Source organism: Babylonia areolata, chromosome 20 (genome assembly GCF_041734735.1).
Source record: "Babylonia areolata isolate BAREFJ2019XMU chromosome 20, ASM4173473v1, whole genome shotgun sequence".
Lineage (NCBI taxonomy): Eukaryota > Metazoa > Mollusca > Gastropoda > Neogastropoda > Buccinidae > Babylonia > Babylonia areolata.
Window position 1 is genome coordinate 53,381,039 of NC_134895.1, and position 16,448 is coordinate 53,397,486.

The window sequence follows — 16,448 nt, forward strand, 5'->3', positions numbered from 1 at the left end:
CCACTGAGATATATATACAACAATATATAATATACTATAAAATTATATATGTCAATGCCAAATCCCCGTGGAGAATATCGTTAATGGGAAACAAATCTTGTAACCTCCCACAGTGAATATTCTTATGCTTTATCTCCCCTCCACGGGAAGATAACTCCATTCCAGAACAAAGCGTCTTGTTGCCAAGTCGGTGCTTGCACGCACGTACGTCATTAATTAATTTTTCTTCAACACTACCCCCGGTTGGCCACCCCATGGATTCATTCTGCTGCTCCTTGTGTGAGCATTGTTGGAAAGCGTGAGGAAATGTCGTCGTCGGCAAGACAACAGTGGTCGTTTTTGCCCAACAAAAAGCATGGCGACACGGCAGACGACAAAGATGACAGCGGCAAGAGTAAGACTGATGGGGAGAGCAGCAAGCTGGAGGCACCGGACTTAAAAGATGTGAGGATGTCGCGTGGTGTTCGTCCAGAGATGGACGTAGACTTTGAGAAGCTGAGGACGTTGTGTGTGTATGATGAGCACGGGAACGAACTTCGCTTCATGGAACTGTTTGCCAAACAAAAGACGATTGTTATCTTCATAAGGGTATGTTAATCTGTTATAACAATGATACTAATAATGATAATAATAATGCTAATCTCTGTTCAGGGTGTCTCACTTCAGATTGCTGTCCGCTATACCTCTAGAACCCTTCTGTATAATGTGTGTCTGTATCATTATCATAATTATACATTTGCATTATTGTTGTTCCCCATCCATTTTACTCTCTCTCTCTCTCTCTCTCTCTCTCTCTCTCTCTCTCTGTGTGTGAACCCAAATATTATAACAGCCCTTGTAATTTTAGATTGAACTTGTTGTCATCCAGAAATGAAACTACCCATGCTGGGCTCACAGTTTATATTTACAAATCTTTGAAAAGGTTGAATGCTTTAATATCGTAGTTGTTTTTGTTTGTTTGTTTTGTTGTTGTTGTTTTTTCTTGTCAGTGTATTTTATGACATGTGTGGTATATTGCTGTTGTATTATTTTGATTTTGTGCAATTTACGTTATACAAAGTATGTAGCTGTGGTATTTAGTATGACTGTTACGATTCCTGTATTTCAGTGTACATTTGTCACACCCCTTCAGTAAAGGGCTATGGCCTTTATTTGAATAAAACATTTTGTTTCGTTTCATTTCCTCTCTGTTTCTCTGTCTCTGTCTCTCTCTTTCTCTCTCTCTCTTTCTTACCTTCTTGCCCAACCCCTATCTGTTAGACACACATATTAAAATGATAAATAGCACAGACACACAAACACACTCACATACACACACGTACGCACACACACACACACACACACACACACACACACACACACACACACACACACACACACACACACACACACACACACACACACACTTTTTTCCTTTGTTTTCAAAGGAGGTGGTTGCAAAGGTGAATGGCATTGTAAGAGACACAAAAGATTCCAAGATATATATATATATATACATATTTACTTGCTCATTGCAGCATTTCCTGGACTTTGTCGCAAAGGAATATGCTGAAGGTAAAATTCTTATGTAACTTCAAACTATGAATTGTAATTGTGTTTTATTTGTTAGAAAAATAATGGTTTGAGTACAATATGCATGGACACATACATTCACACAGGCATTGACTAATACAAACACACATTCACACACAAGCGCGCGCACACACACACACACACACACACACACACACACACACACACACACACACACACACACACACACACACACAGAGGGAACAGTGTTGATGAGGGTGGTACTGAAGTGTTGGTGACAAGGGAAGTACAAAAGCTGTTTCTCTTGTATCCAGTTATCATTATTTCATATGTGCTGAGAGCATGTTGCAATAAATTTAACAGAACAACTTATTTATTTACTGTCATGTCAAATACTGGCAATAGTCTATTACTCTGATGAGTACTCTGTCAAAAAGTGTTTGTGTTTGGTTTATAAACAAATATATTGTATAAGATTAGTTTTGTTTCTCTTTATCCATTTCAGAACTGTTCTAATGTGGTTTTGAATAATAAAAATTAATATCCATATGTTCATTCATTCATTCATGTGATAGACGTCTTTTTTTTTTTTCTTTCTTTTTTTTTATTTGAAGGACACGTCAGGTGAGGCAGGAGGTTCATCCATTCTGTTCATTCATGTTTCTATGTGAAGACTTTTTGATCACACACACACACACACACACACACACACACACACACACACACACACACACACACACACACACACACACACACACAAACAAACAAACAAACACATGCGCACGCCCACACCATCATCTGCATTTCAGTGGCCATACACAGCCACAGTCCAGGTTTGTCTGTCTCAGTCCCAGCACTGGCAGTCCACAGGAAACAATTGATGTTAGGTTGCTAGGAGGCCACACACCAGAGGAGACACTGCATTGCTGCTTAGTCACTTCTGTGGTGTTCGGTAGTGTTTGTTCTGATTTAACGTACTTCGGACACCACCTGCTAAGCCTCCTGATGGAGTCTCCCGTCGGTCCGACGGATGAGTAGGCAGGCAGGCTTATCTGTCGGTGTGTGTCCTCATATGGGAGAAGAGGCCAATTCTGGATGCGCAGCACTTCCCACAGGTGTTGCAAGGGAAAACGTCTCCAGAAGTTGAACCCTGCTTCCTTCGCTCACACTTTTCCTTAATGGCCAGCATTCTCTTTTTTTCAAATATCTTTATGCCACTAGAGCACAGCATCCTCCAGCGAGAGCGGTCAAGGGCATCAGTTTCCCAGGAAGCGATGTCTGTGTCACAGGCTTTGAGGTTTGTCTTCAAGGTGTCCTTGAAGCGCTTGCAGGGTCTTCCAAGTTCGCAGTGGCCTTCCTTCAGCTGGCCATACAAGAGCATCTTCGGGATCCTGCTGTCTGTCATGCGGACAACATGTCCTGTCCAGCGTAGCTGGCACTGGATCAGCAGGCTTTCGATGCTGGGCAGGCCACTGCCTAACCAGCACAGGTGACTTTTTTTAGTGAGGAGGAGTTGTGCAGTCCCTTCCCCACTCTCTTGCCTACCGACGCTCAGTCCCACAAGTGCAGATACTGCCATGTGTAGGATGGCCTCGGCTAGGAGCTCCATCTCCTAGGAGGACTTCCAGCTAAGGATAAGAGCTCCCCCTGCCCTTTGGTCATCCTCTTCCGCCTTCACAGCCATTGGGAAAGGTTTCCTCCTCCGCCTGGTCCGTCGTTGGGCAACTTCATATGCGGCGGGTAGTGCTGGGTTACATGGTACCAGTAGCAAGGGCTATACCCCTACTGACAGTAATAATGGCTTAGTCATGAAACCAGACTGAGTGAGCGTCTCCCTCAGAGTGGAGACTGACACCACGTCCCTCCAACAACAGTCCCTCACGAATACGCCAACACTGAAGATCTTGACAAGACACATCCCAAGCGCAGAAGTGGAGGGGTATCGAAACTGAGGTCACCATGAGAGCAGGGGATGAAAGGCCACATTATTTGGGACTTTTCCTTTATATTGATGATGAAGGAAGAGGAGGAGGATGGCAGTGACGTTGCTGATGATGAAGATGCTGCTATGGAAGTCCATTTAGGTTGGGGACTGTGACTAGGTTGTACTCTACACTCCCTGTTATACTGATATCCCGGCCACACACATATATATATTTGTATACATGTATATATGTGTGTATGTGTATGTGTGTATATATATATATATTTATTATTATTATCTATGTATTTATTTATTATTAAAGGGGGGGAGAGAGAGAGGGAGATATATGTATATATTGATGTGTGTGTGTGTGTGTGTGTGTGTGTGTGTGTGTTTGATTTTCAACAGATCTTGCTCTCATTCCAAAGCAGCTGTTAAAGGTTTGTATGATATAAGGCGTGAATACTCTGTGCTTGTCATGCTTCTGTGTCCCTTCTTCCACATTCTTTGTGGAGTGATGCTCACACACGTTATTATTTGCGGCAATGCAGTTACCCCCGTGCATATCATCCATACATGTCAACAGTTAAAACCATATTTACCTATGTCATATCCAAAATCTGCAGTTCCATCTGCTTCCATTAGAAATGTCTTATATGATAATCAACATGTGTTTCAAATAGTTCAGTTTAATGTGGAACCCAACTGGCTCTTTGTTGTAATTCTGCCGGTTGACTCGTTAGTTTATTTTATTTTGTTTATTTTCTTTTTTCTTTTTCTTTTTTTCTTCTTTTTTACTTTTTTTTTTTTCTTTCTCCTTTTTTTCAAATGCTAATTGAGGAGAGAGAAACAGGGAAAGCAGTGATGATTTAAGGCATGGGTGGGGTGGGGGAGATGTTGAATTTTCGTCTAAAATCACATTTGTGGGTAGACGTTAAGCAAAAGATCGAATGAACATTATTATTGAATGTATGTGTACACACGCACATAGACACACACTTTTCACTTACACTTTTTCACATACATATCTACATACACACACGCGCGCGCGCGCGCGCACACACACACACGCATACACACACAGCCCTACCCATCCGTGCATTTTATGATTGAAATATGTATTCAAGATCTATCCATGCAAGTATGTACAACTTGAGACTTATTGTTTTAGTTTGGTTATGTATGTGTATGCATATGCACTTAGAATGGCATATGGTTTACTGATTTAATATTATTACACGTGTGAAAAACAACAAAAAACGGGGGGGGGGGGGGGGGGAACTATACTGCCTCATTTCTTTACACCCCTACTCATTTCTTTAGAAATTGAAATAAATGGTCATATTTAGTGTGACTTTGCAACTAAGATGTGTATGTACGTGTGTGCATATGTAGTTTTCAGTTTTACCTCTTCACTTGATGTGATTTTAGACAGCGTATGTATGCCTTGGTGTTCTCAGTTTTTATGACAGTTCATGATTGTGTACACCGGGTATTACTGGAAGATGTATGGATTTTAGGAAGTTATTAAGGTGCCATTGAAATATTAGAAGTGAATGACTAACAAACAAAATTGTGAACAGATTGTTGAAACATCACATCACATTTTTTTCACACATTATGGTGGTAATTTTGGGTTTTTTGGTGTTTTTGTTATTGTTTGTTTGGTAAAGTAAGTTTCAGTTGAAACAATCCATATTACCAGCTCACAAGATGCTGATTAAAATGTATTTTTATTACTCATTAGCATAATGGTGTTTGTTGATCTGGTGTTGGTTATTTCTGGTACGGCTGCACGTAAAATATTTTACATATATATTCACACATATTTGGATTGTTACAGGAAGCAAATGTTGGACTGGTAGTCATAGGACCATCACCTTACAAATTCATACAGGCAAGTTTTATGCCGTTTTATTTCATTTCTTTTCCAGCTGATATTGATCCTGCTGAAACCTGTATGGTGCTTTATTCATACTTATTTCAGTTGTTTGAATCAGTAATCAAAGATTTAGCTTATTAAACCATTTTACACAGTGTCTTACTCTTTTGTTTTTCTTTCTTTTCTTTTCTTTTTTTTTAAGATAATCAGCATAGTGTTTTTGTCTTCTGTGTTCCTTCATAGAATTATAGAGATGATTCTTGTGTGATAAACTTTATTTGCTTTTGAAAGGTATTCCAAATAAATTCTCATTTGGTCAGTATATGTTCACCTGCACATCAGTAAAATGTTCAGTGCATCATTCTCTTGATGTATCTGAATCAGAGTCTTTTATGCTCCTGTGAAGACACACATATTTTGGTAGTCCATGTTTGTGTACTCTGAAATATGTCTGAAGTTTTGTGGCGGGGGTGAATATCTATCCTTCATGCTCAGGTGAAGGCAGTATATGTGTTTGTATGTGTGTGTGTATGCATGTATGTGTGTGTGTGTGTGTTTGTGAGGGTGTGTGTGTGTGTATGTGTGTGCCTGTGTCTGTGTCTGTGGTTTTGTACCTTTGATTAATCTCTTCCACAACTTGTCCCCTCATACACTGTTGGATGCACATGTCTGTACCTTTCTTTCTGCAGTCTTTCAAGACACTCACCAACTACCAGCATGCCCTGTACTGTGATCCAGAGCGGCAGGTCTACAGAGCCCTGGGACTCCATGAAAAAATGGCTGTTGGAGACCTTAAAAGTATGGATGATCCATGTTTATGTTAGTTTACAAATATCGAGTGTTCATGAGCTATGATTGCCCCTTTTTTTTTCTTTTTCTTTTTTTGTTTGTTTTACTGCTCAACGATCAGTTGATCGTTAGTTATGATTACCAGTACCCCTTTTTTTACTCACTTGTGTAAACAATGTAAGTCTGTGTGTTCGGTTGTGTGTGTGTGAGTGTGCATATGTGTATATGTGTGTGGGGTAGGTGAGGTGTTTTTTGTGTGTGAATGAGTGAGTGAGTGAGTGAGTGTGTGTGTGTGTGTGTGTGTGTGTGTGTGTGTGTGTGTGTGTGTGTGTCCGTGGTAAACATTAACATTGTCATTTTCTCTGGAAATACTTTGCCTATACCAAATTTGGATTGAACATAGTGGGGAAAAAATCTTCACAGTCATGACAATAACAGGCTGTTTGTCTTCCAGATTATGCTGTAGTTCATGAACAGTTTATTTCACTGAGGATCTGGTTCCTGAAAATGTGTGGGTTTGCAGACAGCATGACCTCATTTTTTCTTGTTCACAACTAAAAGAAAAGAGATACAAATTCTGGACAGAACACATACATTGACACTAACTACAGCATCCACGTGTTAACTGCATATGAATATTTGAAAGTAGATACTGAATTAACTAGAATGTACATAAAATAGAAATTGAATGGACCAGGTTGTAGTTTCTGTGACTGAGTCTGTTGAGCCCAGATCACCGCAGATCTGGAGAAAACAGCTATATGTTGCTGTGTGCCTGAGGCAATGGCAACATCTCCTTTACTGCAGACTTAATAAACAGTTTCTTACATAATTGAGATATACCAGAATAACATGATTTAAACAGTGTTATCATCTTGAATACTGTAAATCAATTTATCACACTAAAAAGACATGTATGAATATGAGTTTTTGAACTTCATTGGTAGACACGCTTAAGGGCTATAAGTAAGTCGACTTAGTCCAGACAGAATATGCTTGGTTCAGTCCTGCTGTTATGCCTTCTTTTTTTTCTCTTTTTTTTTTAACCCAAAGCTTTATTATACCAAATACAGAACACATTTTAATGGTTAAAGAAAAAAAAATATATATATATATATGATATATATATATATATATATAATCATGTATGTATATATATATGGAGTGAGTCTTGAAGGCCTTGCATTCCTGTTGTTTATTTTCTTATCTACATTACTGTGCAAAGATCATTAGTTATGATTACTCCATGTTTGTTGATTAACTTATGTTATTGTGCAAAGATCAGTTGTTCATTTGTTATGATTACCCCTTTTTTTGTTTATTTTCTTATTTATTTTGCGTGCAAAGATCAGTTGTTCTTTGGTTATGATTTCTTATGTTGTTGCACGAAGATCTATTGTTGATTACTTATGATTGCTCCTATTTTTATTTTCTTATTTATTTTACTGTGAAAAGATCAATTGTTCAATAGTTATAACTCCGATTTCATATATATTCTTTTCAATGTTACTGTGTGCAGTTATCAGTTGTTCATGAGATGGGTTTATTTCTTCTTCTTTGAATGTAATAGTTGTTATCATCAATTGAATAGTTGTGGTGAGACAAAAGTGACAAAAGTTTTGGTGTTTTTTTTCTTCTTTAAAAAAAATTTTATTTCATTTATTTATTCATCGATTTATTTATTTTATTTTCATTATTATTATTATTTATTTATTTATTTTTAATTATATTATTATTATTTATTTATTTTATTTCTTCTTTTTTTTTTCTTTTTTTTTTTTTTACTCAAGGCCTGACAAAGTGCGTTGGGTTACGCTGCTGGTCAGGCATCTGCTTGGCAGATGTGGTGCAGCGTGTATGGATTTGTCCGAACGCAGTGACGCCTCCTTGAGCTACTGAAACTGAAACTGAAACTCATGAGTTATTATTACATCTTTCCATGTTTTGTTTCTTTCTGCAAGATATTTCTTCATTTTATTGTTTTGTTTCATGCCCTTCACCAGTAGCTGTGGAAAAGTTTTGGACTGTGGTTTTCCTCCTGCAGAGATCGGGAACACTGCTAGCGTGTAAGGAAAGTTTCTTGACCATGTGCCGTTGGCCATTACAGAGATATGTGAACAGCTGATTGACAAAAAAAAAACCTTCGTGTGTATATGCAAGCAGAAGATCAAATACGCACGTTAAAGATCCTGTAATCCATGTCAGCGTTCGGTGGGTTATGGAAACAAGAACATACCCAGCATGCACACCCCCGAAAAAGGAGTATGGCTGCCTACATGGCAGGGTAAAAAACGGTCATACACGTAAAAGCCCACTCGTGTGCATACGAGTGAACACAGAAGAAGAAACGGTCCCCAGTTGCTGTCTCTGAATGGATGTGGAATATGGGTGAGGAATAGGACGCTGGACGTAGTGGGGTCAGGTGGGGGGAGAAAAAAAAAGCTTTACAGCAGAGTGGTGGGGCATTAGGAGGAGGGAGTAACAGTCATCACCATGAATGGTGAGCCCTTGGAAGAAGTGACCAGCTTCAAGTACCTGGGAGCAACCCTGTCCAAAGACGGCACCTGCACAGCAGAAATCCGAAATAGGATTAATTCTGCAACGGCAGCGATGGCCAGACTGAACAGGGTATGGAAGAGCAGCATCAGATTCCACACAAAATTCCTGCTCTACAAGTCACTGGTGGTCTCCATCCTCTTATATGGATGTGAGACATGGACACTGATGGCAGAAAAAGAAAGAAGAATCCAAGCATTCGAAACCAAGTGCTTGAGGAGACTACTACACATCTCCTACAAGGAGCACAAGACCAATGACTATGTGCGGAACCTGGTCAGCAACCTTGTTGGGCCCCAAGAACCACTGCTGGCGACTGTCAAACGACGGAAGATGGCATGGTTTGGTCACGTCATACGACATAATACCCTCTCCAAAACCATCCTGCAAGGGACTGTAGAGGGAGGGCGCAGACGGGGGCAGCAGAGAAAGAGCTGGTCCGACAACGTCAAGGAATGGACCAAAATGACGATGCCAGATCTCCTCACGACAGCTGCCAACAGAACGGCGTGGCGAGCTATGACATCTTCCTCATGTCCCATGTCCCCCCAACGACCCCAGCGGTCGAGGGAATGAGTGAGTGAGAGTAACAGTCATACGACCATTAAAAAGGAATTACAACTTACCCTCCACAGAGTGGCAAAAAGACTTTGGCGACTGATGTTACAAATTGTTGGTATGTATCACAGACAGCAGGCATGTGAAGTCGAACCCTGTGATGGGAGTGCTGAGGAGCGTGTGGCGAGCCATGCAGTCACAGGAGTACCAGGGAAACACCAAGCAGCAGGGGGGGGCCTTCATTCTGGGACCAGGTGGGTACAGGTAGCTGTATGTAGAGTTGTCAGTGCCTTCATTCTGGGACCAGGTGGGTACAGTACAGGTAGCTGTATGTAGAGTTGTCAGTGCCTTCATTCTGGGACCAGGTGGGTACAGTGCAGGTAGCTGTATGTAGAGTTGTTAGCGCCTTCATTCTGGGACCAGGTGGGTACAGGTAGCTGTATGTAGAGTTGTCAGCGCCTTCATTCTGGGACCAGGTGGGTACAGTACAGGTAGCTGTGTGTAGAGTTGTCAGCGCCTTCATTCTGGGACCAGGTGGGTACAGTACAGGTAGCTGTATGTAGAGTTGTTAGTGTCTTCATTCTGGGACCAGGTGGGTACACTACAGGTAGCTGTATGTAGAGTTGTCAGCGCCTTCATTCTGGGACCAGGTGGGTACAGGTAGCTGTATGTAGAGTTGTCAGCGCCTTCATTCTGGGACCAGGTGGGTACAGTACAGGTAGCTGTATGTAGAGTTGTCAGTGCCTTCATTCTGGGACCAGGTGGGTACAGTGCAGGTAGCTGTATGTAGAGTTGTTAGCGCCTTCATTCTTGGACCAGGTGCGTACAGGTAGCTGTATGTAGAGTTGTTAGTGCCTTCATTCTGGGACCAGGTGTGTACAGGTAGCTGTATGTAGAGTTGTCAGCGCCTTCATTCTGGGACCAGGTGGGTACACTACAGGTAGCTGTATGTAGAGTTGTTAGCGCCTTCATTCTGGGACCAGGTGCGTACAGGTAGCTGTATGTAGAGTTGTTAGCGCCTTCATTCTGGGACCAGGTGCGTACAGGTAGCTGTATGTAGAGTTGTCAGCGCCTTCATTCTGGGACCAGGTGGGTACAGTGCAGGTAGCTGTATGTAGAGTTGTTAGCGCCTTCATTCTTGGACCAGGTGCGTACAGGTAGCTGTATGTAGAGTTGTTAGTGCCTTCATTCTGGGACCAGGTGGGTACAGGTAGCTGTATGTAGAGTTGTCAGCGCCTTCATTCTGGGACCAGGTGGGTACAGGTAGCTGTATGTAGAGTTGTCAGCGCCTTCATTCTGGGACCAGGTGGGTACAGGTAGCTGTATGTAGAGTTGTCAGTGCCTTCATTCTGGGACCAGGTGGGTACAGGTAGCTGTATGTAGAGTTGTCAGCGCCTTCATTCTGGGACCAGGTGGGTACACTACAGGTAGCTGTATGTAGAGTTGTTAGCGCCTTCATTCTGGGACCAGGTGCGTACAGGTAGCTGTATGTAGAGTTGTCAGCGCCTTCATTCTGGGACCAGGTGGGTACACTACAGGTAGCTGTATGTAGAGTTGTCAGCGCCTTCATTCTGGGACCAGGTGGGTACAGGTAGCTGTATGTAGAGTTGTTAGCGCCTTCATTCTGGGACCAGGTGGGTACAGGTAGCTGTATGTAGAGTTGTCAGCGCCTTCATTCTGGGACCAGGTGGGTACAGTGCAGGTAGCTGTATGTAGAGTTGTTAGCGCCTTCATTCTTGGACCAGGTGCGTACAGGTAGCTGTATGTAGAGTTGTTAGTGCCTTCATTCTGGGACCAGGTGCGTACAGGTAGCTGTATGTAGAGTTGTCAGCGCCTTCATTCTGGGACCAGGTGGGTACACTACAGGTAGCTGTATGTAGAGTTGTTAGCGCCTTCATTCTGGGACCAGGTGCGTACAGGTAGCTGTATGTAGAGTTGTTAGCGCCTTCATTCTGGGACCAGGTGCGTACAGGTAGCTGTATGTAGAGTTGTCAGCGCCTTCATTCTGGGACCAGGTGGGTACACTACAGGTAGCTGTATGTAGAGTTGTCAGCGCCTTCATTCTGGGACCAGGTGGGTACAGGTAGCTGTATGTAGAGTTGTCAGCGCCTTCATTCTGGGACCAGGTGGGTACACTACAGGTAGCTGTATGTAGAGTTGTTAGCATAAGATGGGATCTTGTGTCTTTGTATGTCTCGTTTGTGTGCGTGCATGCGTGTGTGTGTGTGTGCCTCAAGTGTGTGTGTGTGTGTTTGTGCCTCAGTTGCATGCAGGTCTATGCAACACTTTTATAAAATAATACATATATTTAAGTGCTACACTCGGGGAAGGGGGGGGGTGGGGTGGAATGGGGATAAATCACACAGACATACAAACAGTTTTGATTTATGTTTTCAACAGTTGGGAATTTGGTTTTGAATTTCTCTAGTTGAGATTCAGGATAAACCATTCAGAGAAAAGTTCTTTAGCTTAGACAGAGATGAACATAATGGTTTGGCATATAATGTTTTAGGGAGAGGTCAGTGTGTGTGTGTGTGTGTGTGTCTGTCTGTCTGTACACATCCACATGCGTTACCTCTTTTCTTCCGTCCAGTCGTGTCAGTGATGTCTCTTTGTGACTTCACCACCAGGGGAGCAGGCTCACTTCTGCCATCAGGACACGTCCAGTGCAGACCACATGAACATCAACGATTTGCTGGTGGAGGTTGGGGTGCAGCCCGTCAGCTTTCCCAAAGACCAGCGAGTCATCACCATCTGACGCTAACACCAACATCTGCGTTTTAACTCTTCAGCACCATCTGACGCTAACACCAACATCTGCGTTTTAACTCTTCAGCACCAACTGCCTGCACCACCTGCAGCAACTGTTTAATGAAGAGCACTAATAAACTCTAGAATGTGAAGTTAGCTGAGAAAAAATGTGCGCAGTTTTGTCTATTTTTGTTTTATTCTATAACTCTTCAACACCAACTGCCTGCACCAACTACAGCAACTGTTTAACGAAGAGCAGTGATAAACTCTAGAATATGAAGTTAGCTGAGAAAAATGTTCACAGTTAAATCTGTTTTTAGTTTGTTTTATTTCTTCTTTTTTTTTCTTTTTCTTTTTTGTTGAGGAATTTTTTGTGATAGTTTACAAGAAGGACAAGAAAAAAGTTGGAAGTTATTCACATGAGTACAAAGTGTAATAATTGTTTCGTGAACTTGGAAATTACAAGTTTTTGATAATGAAAGGAAAGAAAAATGGAGGTGGATTGAAACAAGGGCAGACACTTATTTCCATCTTTTGTTTTGTAGTTGTAGACTCTGTTGCTGAAGACAAAGCTATCACACTGGTTGTTGCCTCCACAATTCCTCCATCATATTACGCTGTATTGTTGTGGTTTTACGGTATTTCTCAACCCATTTCTCAGCCATTTCATCTGTCTTTTCCATTTGTCCTCTTTAATCTTCTCTCTCTCTCTCTCTCTCTCTCTCTCTCTCTCTCTCTCTCTCTCTCTCTCTCTCTCTCTCTCTCTCCCTCCCTCTCTCTCTCTCTGTCTCTCTCTCTCTCTCTGTAGCATTCCCTTCCTTTTTTCTTCTGCCTTCCGAAAATATGTTACAGGAATAGCATTTTTGATTTAAGCAGTACCGGTAAATAAACAATTTAATGAAAATATATATTACATATGACTTTTTTTTTATCTCTCAGAACACAGCTTTTTCAATCTGATGTACATTTGTCAAGGAAGGCGTATTGTATCAAGGCATCAGGCAAAAAGGTAACCATCAAATTCATATGTAAGAAAATATTTTTGACAGTGACAGTCATGTTGTTATATTTTACCTGGTGCTGTGCTGCTCATGATACTGGAAGTATATATATATTTTGGGTTACCATATCAGTGAATACACTCTCTAAAGCTTCTGGGATCTATTTTCTGATCATGTCTGTGCATTTCTTTTGCCTGCATGGTTGTTTGACAGTATGTTTGCATTTATTTTATTTGTGATAATTATTTTGTTTTGTGGGTTATGAGATGTATTTTTAAATACATTATTATTTTCTGGAATTCAGAGTAGCATACGTTCCCCAATTTGTTTTCAATATGATTGTTCTAAGTTTGTGTCTGATCACTGTGAGTTCATTGACATTTTTATTTAAAAAAAAGGGGGGGAAACAAATTTTGCTTTTCTCTCCACATGGAAAAATGTTCTGGGCGTTCAGAATCTATTGACGCAGTCAGCATTGATATATTGTGCTATGTTTGTATTTCATTACATTTTGTAACAGCTGATGTATCTGCATGAAGATGAACATCAGGCTGAAAGTTCTCCCCATGGAGAGTTTGTCGCCACAGTGCACCACCACACTTTTTTCTTCTTCTTTGTTTCTGCCTGCTAGTGTGTGTGTCTTCCTATCAAAGTGGTTCTCCCTACAGAATTTTACCCAAGACAGTCTTTTGTTGCCATTGGTTCTCTTACATGCGCTACATACATGCTGCACATGGGACCTTGGTTTATCGTCACGTCCGAAGTACTGGCATCTAGACCAGTACTGAAGGTCTAGTGGAGGGGCATGAAATACTGGTGAGTGTGGGATTCGAACCTGTGCTGTGTGGTTCTGTTGCTTCCTGGGTGGATGTGTTACCACTGAGCTACCACTCCACACCCCCTACAGATTTCTCTTCAAAAACACAGTGACACTGTTGATCCAATGGAGGAGGGAAAGCTCCTGTGCTTGTTTACTGTGTTTTGTTATAACGTGATCTGCCCTGTGGGCTGGGCACTGATAGAACAGACCCACTGCCCTGCCATGCATGTCATAAGAGGCGACTAAGGCAGGACCAGCTCGCCCGGAGGATAAAGGGGTTTGCGTAGGGTTAACTACCCTGCCTGTAAAAAAGACCAGTTACAGAAGCATCGACGACAAAGAACCAAAACATTCACCTGGGCAAGGAAGGGTCTCCATCCCGGAGACTTATGACGCGGTGCAGTGAAAGCCGAAAGGGCGAGATACCGAGGCAGAGCTGAAGCAGTGAGGGACCAGCTGGACTGGAATGGCCAGAGCAGCCCAGGACAGAGTGCGATGGCGAGGGGTCGTCGATGGCCTATGCTCCACCAGGAGTGATGGGCATAATGAATGAAATGAATGAATGTTATAACGTGATAGTGAAGATGCAGCATGATGATATAACATAATCTTTGAGCGATTGTTGATTTCTACCCCTTGTTTTATGATATGAAATGATTTAATAATGTAATCATTGGAAGGTTGTTGATTTTTACCCCTTGTTTTATAATATAAAATAATTTAATAATGTAATCATTGAAAGGTTGTTGATTTATACCCCATGTTTTATGATATAAAATGATTTAATAATGTAATCATTGAAAGGTTGTTGATTTTTACCCCTTGTTTTATAATATAAAATAATTTAATAATGTAATCATTCAAAGATTGTTGATTTGTACCCCTTGTTTTATGATATAAAATGATTTAATAATGTAATCATTGAAAGGTTGCGGATTTATACCCCTTTCATCTAACGTATCCTATGATTTTACTTTATTTCAGTTATTCTCTGTATACCTTGTGTACGAATTATAAAAATGCTTCTGAAATATCTCAATACATATTTTAACTGTGATTAATATATTCTCATTTTTTTGGGTTTTTTAGTTTGTTTTTTGTTGTTGTTTTTTGTATGTATGATGGAGTGTAAGAGTTGCTGCATTATTTGTTGGTCTTTTAAGTTCTGCTCTTATAGAATCAATAATTGTATTTTCATTACTTTTATGATTCTTTTATATGCGTTTATTGGATTATTTTTAGGTATTGGATTTGTAAAAGGCTAAGAACTTGCTTCAACTTCTATTGTAGCGTGATATGAAAATAGATTATTGTCATTATTATTATCATCATTATTATTCTCATTATTGTTGTTGTTGTCGTCATTATTATTATTATTGTTATTAAGTTACTGTACTTTGTGTTGCATTTGATACATTGATTTCCTGTTTATAGACTGTATAGCATTTACCACGACCTTTTGATATAACTATTCCGTGTCACTGAAAGAAGGGTCAATGTTGGGACATTGCAGTATAGCAGTATAGCATTGCTATACATTTTGCAATTCATTTAAAACATCAAGAGAAAGCACACTCTTTCTCAGGGGCTGTGTGAGATGCTATATGATTATATTTTATTTGAAATTGGGATCAGTGAACGTCTGGTTTTTATTTTGCAAAATGGAGAACAAAAAGAAAGAAGAATTGACGTGCGCAATGGCCGAGTGGTTAAAGTGTTGGACTGTCAATCTGAGGGTCCCGGGTTCGAATCACGGTGACGGCGCCTGGTGGGTGAAGGGTGGAGATTTTTATGATCTCCCAGGTCAACATATGTGCAGACCTGCTAGTGCCTGAACCCCCTTCGTGTGTATGCGCAAGCAGAAGATCAAATACGCACGTTAAAGATCCTGTAATCCATGTCAGCGTTCAGTGGGTTGTGGAAACAAGAACATACCCAGCATACACATCCCCGAAAACGGAGTATGGCTGCATACATGGCGGGGTAAAAACGGTCATATATGTAAAAGCCCACTCGTGTACATACGAGTGAACGTGGGATTTGCAGCCCTCGAACGCAGAAGAAGAAGAAGAAGGAGAAAGAAGAACAAGCTGTGTTTTCAAGCGTGCTTGTGCCCTTATTTGGGGGAAAAAAAAGAAAGATTATTTCCAGGATCCAATCAGCCCGTGAAATTTTTTTTTAACTTTATTGAACGTTGGCTGGATTAACTGTGGATGAAATGTTTGTTGTTTAAATTATTGTCTGAATACCATATCTGGATAACTGGCAGTGCCGTTTTGTGTGTGTGTGTGTGTGTGTGTGCTGTGGTGTGTCTGTGTGTGGTGTATAATCTATGGGGCTGGCATGATTAATGAGACAAATATATCAAATACAATAAGAAGGAGCTGTTTTTCTTTCTTTTTTCTTTTTTTTTTTTTTTTTTTGCTGTCAGTCTGTCAGTCAGTCAGTCAGTCTGTCTGTCTGTCTGTCTGTCAGTCTGTCTGTCTGTCTGTCTGTCTGTCTGTCTGTCTGTCTGTCTGTCTGTCTGTTTTTATCCCACTTTCAGTTCCTCTCCCTCTCTCTTGCATTGCTGTACTCTGTGTGTGTGTGTGTGTGTGTGTGTGTGTGTGTGTGTAGTGTTTATGTAGTGTGTGT

The 16,448-nt window shown here is 41.0% G+C and overlaps 1 protein-coding gene across 1 annotated transcript; it reads left to right on the forward strand.

Annotated features, from left to right (window-relative positions):
- The first annotated feature begins 179 nt into the window (after positions 1 to 179).
- Positions 180 to 16,149, forward strand: LOC143295184 (peroxiredoxin-like 2C). Its single transcript, XM_076606757.1, has 7 exons — positions 180 to 588; positions 1,518 to 1,554; positions 3,866 to 3,897; positions 5,301 to 5,354; positions 6,029 to 6,137; positions 9,374 to 9,496; positions 11,873 to 16,149. The coding sequence occupies exons 1-7, from the start codon at positions 307 to 309 to the stop codon at positions 11,998 to 12,000; spliced, it is 765 nt and encodes a 254-aa protein (XP_076462872.1). The 5' UTR covers positions 180 to 306; the 3' UTR covers positions 12,001 to 16,149.
- Positions 16,150 to 16,448: the final 299 nt, after the last annotated feature.